The 11,877-nt window shown below is 45.0% G+C and overlaps 2 protein-coding genes across 2 annotated transcripts in view; one reads left to right on the top strand and one right to left on the bottom strand.

Moving 5' to 3' along the window:
* The first annotated feature begins 5,328 nt into the window (after positions 1–5,328).
* LOC309501526 (complement C1q-like protein 2) lies at positions 5,329–8,469 on the top strand. The gene is made up of 3 exons (XM_082173704.1): positions 5,329–5,672; positions 6,962–7,087; positions 7,219–8,469. Exons 1-3 carry the CDS (start codon positions 5,411–5,413, stop codon positions 7,509–7,511), a joined length of 681 nt encoding a protein of 226 aa, XP_082029830.1. The 5' UTR covers positions 5,329–5,410; the 3' UTR covers positions 7,512–8,469.
* A 406-nt stretch (positions 8,470–8,875) lies between these two features.
* clstn2a (calsyntenin 2a) overlaps positions 8,876–11,877 on the bottom strand; it is a 221,289-nt gene continuing 218,287 nt past the window's right edge. The window contains exon 17 of the mRNA XM_082173501.1: positions 8,876–11,553. Within this exon, the coding sequence (XP_082029627.1) occupies positions 11,350–11,553 (204 nt within the window). The 3' untranslated portion in view covers positions 8,876–11,349. The remainder of the gene's footprint in view (positions 11,554–11,877) is intronic.

Raw genomic sequence — 11,877 nt, 5'->3', positions numbered from 1 at the left:
TGTGCACCAGCTAGAGAACACTGACCATTTTGAGGCATAGAGACGTCGCGTAGACGGAGCTCTGGCCTGTGTGATAGTGTTTAACACTCCCTGTGGGAGGTCAGCGGGTACCCGTTGATGGCCCACACATGGAGGGACCACAGCTCTGGGTGAGGATGCCAAATCGAGCCGTTGGCTTGAGAGAGGAGATCCCTCCTCAGAGGCACTGGCCACGGGGCGGTGCTCACTAACTGCATCACAATTGGGAACCAAGGTTGGCTCATCCAAAGTGGGGCTACAAGCAGCACTGAGCATCCTTCTTCCCTGACCCGTTCTACCACCTGAGTCAGGAGGGAGACGGGGGGAAAAGCGTAGAGAGGACGGCGAGGCCACTCGTGGGTCAGCGCGTCCTTGCTCTTCGAGAAAAATTCTGGACAGTGAGCGTTTTCTTGAGACGCGAACAGGTCTACTTCCGCTCTGCCGAATTTCTTCCACAGCAGCTGGACTGTCTGTGGGTGCAAAGACCATTCTCCTGTCGGAACCTGGTTCCTGGACAGTCTGTCTGGTCCTATATTTAGGAGCCCTGGCACGTGCGCTGCTCTCAGCGAGAGCAGGTTGCTGCGGGCCCATATCAGGAGGCGCCTGGTTAGCCTGTACAGAGTCAGGGACCTGAGGCCGCCCTGGCGATTTATGTAGGACACCACTGAGACGTTGTCTGAACGTATTAGCACGTGGTGTCCCTTTATGAGGGGACAAAAGCGCGTGAGCGCTTTGCTCACTGCCAACATTTCGAGGCAGTTGATATGTAAGAGCTTCTCCTGCTTTGACCATTGGCCAAAAAGCGGTCTGCCCTCGAGCAGCGCTCCCCATCCCGAGGTGGATGCGTCCGTGGACACCACCATCACTCTCGAGGAAGTCCCCAGGCTTACACCTGATTGGTACCAGTCTTTTGCCTCCCAAGGTTTCAAAGCTGCAATGCATGCTTGATTGACCTTGACGCGAAGCCGACCGGAGGCCCACGCTGTGCGTGGTACTCTCTTTCTGAGCCAGAACTGCAGTGGGCGCATGCGCAGAAGGCCCAACTGGAGAACTGAAGATGCTGAGGCCATCAAACCGAGCATCCTTTGAAAGGCTTTGAGAGGGACTATCGCGCCGCAGCGGAACGAGCCGGCTGCACGCCGAATGTCCAGTGTGCGCTGAGATGACAGGCGTGCTGTCATTAGCAGCGAGTTCAGCTCTATTCTCAGAAAAGATATAATCTGTCTGGGGAAAAGCGAGCTCTTTTCCCAGTTCACTGCGAGACCGAGATTCTCGAGGTGATCGAGTAAAATGGTCCTGTGCTCTACGAGCTCTGAGTGAGATTGGGCTAGAATCAGCCAGTCGTCCAGATAGTTCAGCACTCGTATGCCCCGTAATCTGAGGGGTGCGAGCGCTGCGTCCATGCACTTCGTAAATGTACGGGGTGCCAGGGACAAGCCGAAAGGCAGGACTGTGTACTGATATGCCTGGCCCTCGAAGGCGAATCTCAAAAATCGCCTGTGACGTGACGCTATCTGTATTTGAAAATACGCGTCCTTTAGATCTATTGACACAAACCAGTCCCCCTGGCGGACGTGCGCGAGGATTTTTCTGGTTGTGAGCATCCTGAACTGGCGCTTCATAAGCGCTCTGTTCAGCTGCCGCAGATCTAGTATGGGTCTGAGACCCCCGTCTTTTTTGGGCACCAGGAAGTATCTGCTGTAAAGCCCCCCTTCGCTTTGAGCTTGAGATAGGGGTTCTATAGCCCCTTTGCTCAACAGTTTCAAAATCTCGGCTCGAAGTAGATGAGCTACTTTCGATTCTACCGTGGTCTCGACGCGCGCCATGAAGCGGCGAGGGCGTCGGCGAAACTGCAGCGAATAGCCTTCTTTTATGATGTTCAGCACCCATCTCGAAACCCCGGGAAGCTTTTCCCACGCAGGTGCGCGAGTAGCTAGGGGCTGGATGCGAAGCACGCTCTGATCGGCTCGCGATACAGCGGCTTTTGTGTGCTGTGACATAAGCGTCGCGCTCATGACATCTGAGGCAGGGGGCGCGCTGATAACAGCGGGCAGAATGCCCGCGCTCGACTCCTCCGCAGTGTTTAGCTGAGAGGAGGAGGGCTGGGCTAGTTTCATGTCTGTGTGTGGGCGTGGGCGCAGAGCAGCGGGCACATACACCACCTTTACAGCATTGCTCGCGTGAGCAGAGCATATGCATACTGGTCCTGTATTTACAGGGACCGTGAGACATGTGGGAAGTAGCGTTTGTGGGCACTGGGTAGTGGGCACTTTTGCTACATTTGAAGCGCAATCGATCTGAGTCGATTTTATGTGCGCAGGCCCTGTGTGAAGGGCTGTGCTTGTGTGTAGGAATGGGCACTGAGTAGTGGGCATTTTTTCTACACATGAAACACCGTCGGCCGTGGCCGGGACACCAGAAAATACACTCTTTAAGGGATTTATCTGGGTAGCCGTAAAAACGGCTTTTGTGTGCAGGCAAGCGGGTAATGGAACCGGCTTGTTGGCTGCTAAATACGCTGGACCAGTCACATTTCCTGGAACTGGACGAGCGGCAAGCTTTGGTGGAAGTCCGGCCGCAGCGGGACTTGGACACCGTCGCTTTCCTAGGCGTGCTAGGACGATTTCGGGGCCTCTGGCTTCAACGCAATCTTCTGCCGCGGGCCACGCGGGGCGGGGCGGCGGCCGGATGAGCGAGAGCGCGGTCTCGAGCTCTGGGTTTGGCGGCGTTGAGAAGAGGAGGCGGCGGGCGGAGGCTTAGGCTGTGAGCTCTGAGCAGACGGTTTCGCACGGCCTGCTGCAGAACCGGAGCGCTTCGGGAGGAAGTGCTTCATGGCCTGGGTCGCTTTCTGCACCTCAGCGAACCTATCGGCGAAATCTTTGACCGAGGTTCCGAAGAGGCCGGCAGGGGAAAGCGGCGCGTCGAGGAACGCGGTGCGTTCTGACTCAGTCATGTCAGAGAGCGTAAGCCACAGATGTCTCTCAGACACGGTGAGCGAGGCCATGCTCCGTCCAATGGCCTGTGCTGCTGACTTGGTGGCGCGAAGAGCGAAGTCTGTAGCGCTCCTCAAGTCCGGCACGCAGATTGCGTCAGGTCCTCTCTCGTCCAGCTGGCGGAGGAGATCGGCCTGGTATATCTGGAGCGTGGCCATGGTGTGCAACGCTGACGCGGCCTGCCCGGCGGCGGAGAAAGCGCGGCGGAGCAGGGCTGACGTCGTGCGGCAGGCTTTTGAGGGCAGCGCCATCTTAGCACGCCGTCCAGCAGAGGGCGGGCATAAGTGCGCTGCAATAGCCTCTTCGACCGGCGGTAGGGAGTGGTAGCCTCTGTTCTTTGCGTCGTCGACAGCGGAGAACGCCAAAGAGACAGAGGATCGTGTCCTGGCCGAAAAAGGGGAGCCCCAAGACTTAGCGACTTCTTCATGAAGCTCAGGAAGAAAAGGCGCTGGCTTGGATGCAGGTGAAACGCGCTCCCCAGGCAGGAAGTAGCCGTCCAGCCGGTTGTGAGCAGGCTGCTCAGGCGTAATCCACTCGAGGCCGAGGCTCGCCGTGGCCTGAGTGAGCACGCGCATGAGCTCCGCCTCAATGCTCGCTCTCTTTCCCGTAGAAGCACGGGCAGGGGGGGCGGGATCCTCAGAGCTCGCCCAATCCTCACTGCCTGATGCTATGAGAGAGCAGGAATCCCCCTCTCGTAGCAGCGCGTCGATCTCATCAGCGTCATCGACAGAAGCGGCGGCAGACCGCGGCCGCTGTCCGTCCGGAAGTGAAGCTGATGAAACCGGAGAAGCAGGCGGGCGCACCGGCGAGCTTTGACGGCTGAGAGAGGGCTCCGGGATTCGCTGAGCGCGGCGCTTTTTACGGCGCGGCACAACAGCAGGTGTGGGCGCAGTCTCGTTGAACAGTGCCAAGCGAGTCCTCAGAGTCGCTAATGGCAACAGCTCGCAGTGATGGCAGCCGCCATCAGCGAGTGCGAGAGCTGCATGTTCTTGACCCAGGCAGGAAGCGCAGATGACATGGCGGTCCCCGTCGCTGAGTGTGGCTTTGCACGAGCCACAAGCAGGCATCTTGAAAAAGACGCAGCTCTTTTAGACAGTGTGAGTCGCGCCGGCGAACACACACACACAGTGCAATAAAGGATATGGGCGCTGGATAGCGCAGCAGGAAGGCGATGAAGGCGGCGCGGCCAGCAGCTTCGTCGACTCGTCCCGCTGAGGTGCTTCTTCAACAGCGCGGCTTCTTCTCGGATCCAGCGAGTTGCTTCGCTGAAGGATGAAAAATCAGAGAAATAATGCCTGCGAGCGGTATTTATAGACCTAAGCCACGCCCGTCTCGGCGGGACGTGACGCAGAGGGCGCGAAGCGCCCTCATTGGGTCTGACGTCACTCTAGGTCTCGCTCGATAGGCTTAAGCAGTTGCCAGCAGACCAGCCAATAGGCGCGCGAGCTGCCTCGCCTATGTCTGTATGCTGCCGCAACGCGTTTTACATTAATACAAAATTAAAGGATAATTGTTTTGGCTTCAGTATTCTCGTGGAAAAGGATTTTCCCCTAGCGTATTCTACGCAGTACGAGAGTATCTCTCGTAAGAGAACTGTCCACATTCTCAGCAAACCTAATACTGGTTGGCAAAGCATTCTATAGTCTGGGTGCCATAGCGGCGAAGGCTCTATCCCCACCTGTCTTTACTTGTCTTTAAAGTATGTGACACTGGACCACAAAACAGTCATATGGGTCAATTTTTTCAAATTGAGATTTATACATCATCTGAGAGCTGAATAAATAAGCTTTCCATAGATTTATGGTTTGTTAGGACAGGACGATATTTGGTCGAGATACAACTATTTGACAATCTGGAATCTGAGGGTGCAAAAAAATCAAACCATTGAGAAAATGGCCTTTAAAGTTGTCCATTTATGTTCGCGATTCTGCTGCATTCACTCACAAAACTAAATGTTTTATATATTTACGGTAGTTTGGAAATTTACAAAATATCTTCATGGAACATGATCTTTACTTAATATCGATAATTTTGACCTATACAATGAATTGTTTGGCAATACATGTGACTGGTTTTGTGACCCAGGGTCACTGGGTGTATCTTGTGTATATCTTGTGTAACTGATCGGCAGGGCATGTGTATATAAACTATGATTTGTTGATAAATGGATCACGTTGTACACATGATTATCTGCAATAAAAAAATAAATAAAATACATTTACTTTCCTCATAAAATGTGTCATGAGTTAAACATTAATCCAGCAGGGATATATCAAGAGCTGCAGGAACTTCTGCAACTAAAACACCTGGGTCTTGTTCAGGGCTGTAGGGGACGAGAAGCCCAATAATATTCTTCACTGACAGTTGCAGTCTTCCACTTGTATTATCTTAAGGTAAAGATGTCCTGCACTATTCTGTATCCGCTGCTGCTTCTGGTGATCATCTGTCCCTGTATGTCTGAGGTCCAGCAGGAAGAGAAGGGATTGCAGACTGACAGGACTGAGCATTTGAATGTGGAAGAAAGCGATGCTGGTTCGACTTCTGGTGAGTTTCAGCAACACTTTCTCACAGGGATCCAGTCTCAGCTGGCAGAGCTGAGATCTACTGTGAGGTCTCTGCAGAACAGACTGGAGGTCACTGAGGAACATCTTAGGAGAAAAGGTAACCCTTCCATCTGTTATTTCACTTGTGTCATGCTTACAGATGGAAAATCAGTAAAAAAAAAAAAAAAAAAAAAAAAATCCTATGGATGGATTTAAAGGGTAACTAAACCCCTGGTCAGAGCCCGACTCCACCCACTGGCAATATTTGAAAAATGCTAGAAAAGTGGCCAGACCCCAGCGGAGATAGAGGGGACGAACCGTGAGCGGGGAGGCGTGCACCTGAGACCTGCTGTCAGACTCTCTAAAATGGAGAGTTTGCTCACAGGGTCGCAAGATGACAAAAGTACATGCATCTGATGAGTTTTATCGAGTTGATGTCAATAGCGCGTGCTCTCTGTAGGCATATTCATATTTTGCCGCTATGTGAAAAAATCCAGCAAAATGCGCCAAAGCGTTTGTCGACCCCAGAGGATTAACTTTAGCCTAACCATAAATTGTGATTAAAATATATATGATCACTCACATCAAGACGCCGCTGCGGTGGTGGAGTCCATGCAGGAGGAGCAGCGTTTGGCACTGTGTTGCTTTTCAGCGCGAGCTGTGTGGAGAAACCCATTTCCACCTCTATTGCGTTGGAGAAGCAATCCCGCGTAAAATGCAGGTTTCACACTCACGGTCTTCCAGACCAAGTGCATGCAAACACTGGCGCCTAATTTCCAAGTCTGCTGGAAAGCTATGCAGACCAGCAGTGCTGTTGCAACCAGCAACACTACACCTACGTACCCTCCTGCCCACTGTACAATACAGATAAATCTACGCTAGCTCGTACCAAGGGCGTGGTGAGCTCATACCAGGGGCGTGGTGAGCTGGAATCTGCTTACGTCACCTGCCACCGCTTACGTCACTTGCCACCGCAAACATCCAATAGGAAAATTCAACTGCAGTAGCCACCGTTCAACCTTAAGAGGGCAGCACTCAGACGTTTTTACACCATATATTGTAAAATTAAAACACTTTATACCCAAATGTCAAAAAAGTTACTCGAATCAATGAACAGCACTAATAAAGCCCCATTCTTACAGATCATAAACTAAAAAAAGTTGGTTTAGGGTTTAGTTACCCTTTAAAAAATTAAGCTGTATGAGTCTTTGTTGCTCAATAAGCTTTTCAGATCAGTCCAAAGTAATAACAAATTATATACATTATATAAATTATATACACAAATTATATACAGACCGTATACATACCCAACAGAAAGATAGGAAATCTAGTTTGTGATCTGAGATGTGTTATACAGAGGTTTGCATGATTCTTTTTTAAACAAAATTTGATCTTTGATTCACGCAGATTATAAAGTGGCATTTGCTGCCACACTTGGACCCGTTGGTAACTATGGACCTTTCAACACTGAGATCACTCTGGCTTACAAAGATGTCTTTGTGAATGAGGGAAGAGCTTACAACCCAGCCACTGGTATGTGTTCTTATACTGAATCTGTATCTGTGTGTTATAGAATTTTGAAAGCTACATATCAGATGAACAGTGTATTTATTTGATCATAGAAATCCTTGATAAATTATTAATTGTTGCATATACCATTACAGGTATCTTCACAGCACCTGTTAAAGGCGTCTATTTCTTCACTTTGTCTGGACATAACCGCTCATCTAAAGCTATGGGACTAAGACTCTTTAAAAATGGACAACAGATAGTAACTATTTACAATCATCCTCAAGGTGACCGCTATGAAACAGGAACTAATTCAATCTCTTTGACTCTAAAAGGAGGAGATCATGTCTATGTGCGTCTCCGGCCAAATACATGGGTCTTCGATAATGAAAATGACCACACTTCATTTGTTGGCCATTTACTTTTTCCTCTTTGCTGGTCTTGTTAAATTCATGAAGTTCAAAATACTTGTCAGGAAGTCTTAACTGCTAAAAAAGACTTAAGGCTAAATCCTTTTATGTTTGTTGATGTTACCACTTTGATAGCTTTAATAAAATTAATTGCTTGTAAATATATAAATACACTTTCTAAAGAAACTTAATTTGTGCTTTTAGCTTGAATTGACTCTGACAATAATTATTGTCAGTACTAGCCAGTGTCCTTCATATGTTTACTATATGAAATATGAATGTTATGATAACATGATTAGCACAGCCCTGTGTATACATTTTGATTCATTTTGGTGTACAATATCCAATTTGTATGTGTAAATATGTGCACAACTTTGTTAAATATCCCTACTGTATATAAACTTTTTACACACAGAATTCAACTTTGTTTATTCTCTTCCTCAATAAACGAAACTGACACATTAGGTTCCCAATTATTCAGTGTGGAATAATATATGTGAAAAAGCTCTGTGAAGAGGGTTTTAGAGAAAGTTAATCAACAACTTTACAAATCATTAGATGTTGCCTTCAAACTGAATATGCCATTTCTTCTTCTGTAAGGCTTTCTTTCTTCACCTGTGAACAAATAACACACAAAAACCCTTCAAAATAGTTAAACCAGGTGTAGCGCAATGAATGTGTGATCATTGCACTCCAGGAATGTAAAGCTTAAAAGAAGTGTATATTGTGTAAGGATGTTAGATATACTGTACCGTATGAACTTCTGTAACGCGGCTCAACCAGGACTCGCCCCATTTTCCACGTAGCCTATCCCACGGGCGTTTAAATGAGTGACATTGTGACTTCACAAGATCTGGAAGAAGTGCGCTGTAATCCAAATGAGCCGTACGTAGCTCTAGAAAATATTCCCCTTCAGAGTGAATTTTTAGCTTTGTAACCTAGATATATATTTTTTTAATACTCAAACAACAACATTACACACTAACTAAAGTTAAAAAGGGAAAAAGCATGATAAGACCCCTTTAATATCTGTTTTTTTTTTGGTAATAAAATCTACAATGTTGCGTAGAGTCACATGCCACTTCTCATGTGAGCTCAAAAAGGAGATGGGAGTGTATGATATTAAATGACATCACCACAGCTCTTTTCTGACTTGTCAAACTGACAGTTACAACACTCCCAGGTCTCCTCCTATATGCATTACACAGTTTTAATACACACCTTGCAGCCAGTCAAGTATTTAGACAGACCATATTACTGTATACGAATGTGTGTATGTCACTTCATGGATAATTTTCCAACAGAAACTGCTCAAATAGATTTAGCTATACGGTTTTGTCCTCACTAAGCATGTACACAAAGTAGAATAATTAGCATTTGAACGGGAAATAAACACTTTCACTCATTCTAAAGAAAGTCTTTATTGGTCAATGTACAGAAAGTGCTGCAGTGACCATCAAAGTTAAACAAAACATACAAAAGAAGTCTTACATGATTTTACAGGGTTGATCTTTTTAAAAGTTTCTTTTTTTTTGTTCCTGTTCTATAACACATGGTAAAAACGGACTAGCGAAATATAGGAATGAAAGGTGTGGAAGGTGGACGGAGGGGGAACGGGATGTCTCACAAGGCTGACATCACAAGCACGTTTTGGCAGATGGGATGAGAAATCCTAACCACTGCAACAGACATTACATGAAACCCAATGCACATATTCATAAACGCACATGTTCAGGGGGGAAAACAGAAGTGTCATCTAAAATTGCTCAAGTATTACTTCGACTCTCCTAAATAGGAAAACAAATAAATCTCTGTGACACTGCTAAATGCTTTTACTCTGTCAAAAGCCTCACTTTTCACAAAGACTTTGCTTTTGTCTGTACTTTTCTTGCATTCCTTTTTTTATTTCTTTTCCTGGAAGATTTAATTGAGCTGTACACTGCAGGGAGGTTAGTAAAGATCTTCAGAATATACCAAAGTTGCCCCAGGCTAAAATCATTGAACAATTTTCTTCTATTTCTTTCCTTTAATAGTTTAAAAGTGCCTTTGTCTACAGAGGCTCAGACAAATCTATTTGAGGTGGAGTGAGGGAGAACCAATCCTCGTTTGGGGTGAGGAGGACACCATGAACGATAAAAGAGATCAACACAGACAGAGAGAGGAGGAGGAGGAGGAATCTTCCTCTTCAGCAAGCAAGTGTGGACACAAACAGGCCATTTGAGGGATGCAGGAGGATGTGAGGAGTCTGAGTCACCATTCAACTACGCTACAGTTCTCTATTTACAGAAGACAGGCATATAAAAATGAACAGATATCCTTCCTTCTATCTTCCCACCGAGATCCCCCCCCCCCCCCCCCAAAAAAAAAGAAAAATAGGAAGTTAAAATTTTCCTTTTTTCACCTCATTACTATCATTTTCACCACCAAATAAAAAAAAACTGTAATTGCAACTTTTTTCCCACAGTTCTTTCTTTTTTCTCCCAATTGAGTTTACATCTCGCAGCTCTGACTTTTTTCCTCACAACTGCAAGTGTATATCCCACAATTTGTTCTTTTCTCTTGCAATTTCAAACTCACAATTGCAAATTATAAAGTCTGAATTGCAAAATAAACTTGCAAAGTCGAAATTCTGACTTTTTTTCATGCAATTTTGAGTTTAGATTTCCCAATTCTGACATGTTTTCTGCAATTGCAAATTTATTTCTCAGAATTGTGCGTATATAGCCCGCAATTCAGATTTTTCTTCCTCAGAATTGTGAGTTTTATATTTTGCAATTGAGACTTAAGAATTTGTAATTGTGAGTTGTTTGTGATGAATTATTTTTCTAAGATTAATTGTAGGAAATTTGCAATTGCGAAAAAAAAATCTGATAAAGAATTGCGAGATAGAAACTCAAAATTCTGACTTTTTTCTTGTAATTACAAGTTTATTTCTCAAAATTGTGAGTTTATAACTCAAGTTTCTATTTTTCATTAGTTTATTTATATAAAAAAAAAAAATGTTTTATATTTTTTTCTCTCAATTGAGAAAAAAAGTCAGATTTGCAAGATGTAAACTTGCAACTGTGAGGAAAAAAGTCAGAAGTGTGCGATAAAAAGTCACAATTACATTTTTTATATTTTTTTATTCCGTGGTGGAAACAAGCTTCCATAAATTACTATATAACTTTTGTTTAAAGAGAACCGTCTCAATCTAAATCTTTCTGAGGATCTAAAATAAACCTATTTGCTTAATTTCAAATGAAGAAAATATCATTATTATATACTTTCATTGAAAAAACAACTTTTGGGTATTTACTATTGCACATCAATGCAATATTAAATGTTACTCTGAAGACAACAAATGGTGAAGGCATAGCCGTACTGTCAAATATTACAGTTTAGTGTTTCAAAAAGGGAGAACGCATCATGATGTTAGACTACAACCTGATTAATCTACACAAAACAAACCAAAAACTGTAAACATAAAATAAAAATAAAAAACATCCCAGAGATGTTGATTCACAATTTATTCCATTGTGTTAATTTATCTTTCATTTTCGTGGATCTACTGAGACACTGCAGCTTATACACTACAGAAGAACATACAGGCTTTGTTTGGACTGAAGGGTGCGCGTCCCAATATTGACCAGCAGATGGCGGTACAGGATGCTTTTTGTGGCTGTTGGAAAGAGTCAAAATCAGGTTGATGTGTGACAGCTTTTCAGGCAATAAATTCTGGCTTCTGTAAGTGTGAGAGGGCATTAAATGCGGGTGTTTTATGTATATATGTGTTCGTGTGTGTCCACAAGTCTATGTCTGCGTGTGAATCGTGCTTGTGTGAAGGTGTATGTATGTGTGTGCGTGTGTGTGTGTGTTAGAGACTGTGTTTGTGTTTTAATAGGGTAACGTAGATGGGTCCCACTCCAGCTTTCCTTTCACTTTTCCCTTCTGAATGCTAGTCTCTCCCTCTTCATCACTGTCCTCGGATTCAGCACTAGAGAGATCTCCTGACAGTTCATCATCCTCTTCGTCTTCATCCTCCTCTTCCTCTGGCTCCTCCTCCCTCACCTCCTCAGCAATCTGAGTCCCATCAATGCTCTAGAACCAAAATAATTATGCTCATTATATTTAGACCATCTTCAGGATAAAATCAGTAAAACTCCTCATGCTACAGAGCCGTGTTGTTATTGTTAACTAAAACGAAAAATATTGGTTACACTTTATTTTAAGGTGACTTAGTTACATACTTACTCAAATAAGTACTGAGTTATAATAATAAACTACATGTACTTACTATAGAGTTACGGTTAGGGTTTGGTTTAGGGTTGGTTACTTGCAATTATGCATAATTTACTGTTATTAATATAGTAAGTATATGAAGTACTGTGTAACTACGTTACCTTAAAATAAAGTGTTACCAAA

Source organism: Leuciscus leuciscus (genome assembly GCF_965113295.1).
Source record: "Leuciscus leuciscus genome assembly, chromosome: 6".
NCBI lineage: Eukaryota > Metazoa > Chordata > Actinopteri > Cypriniformes > Leuciscidae > Leuciscus > Leuciscus leuciscus.
This window is presented reverse-complemented; position numbering and strand designations above follow the sequence as displayed.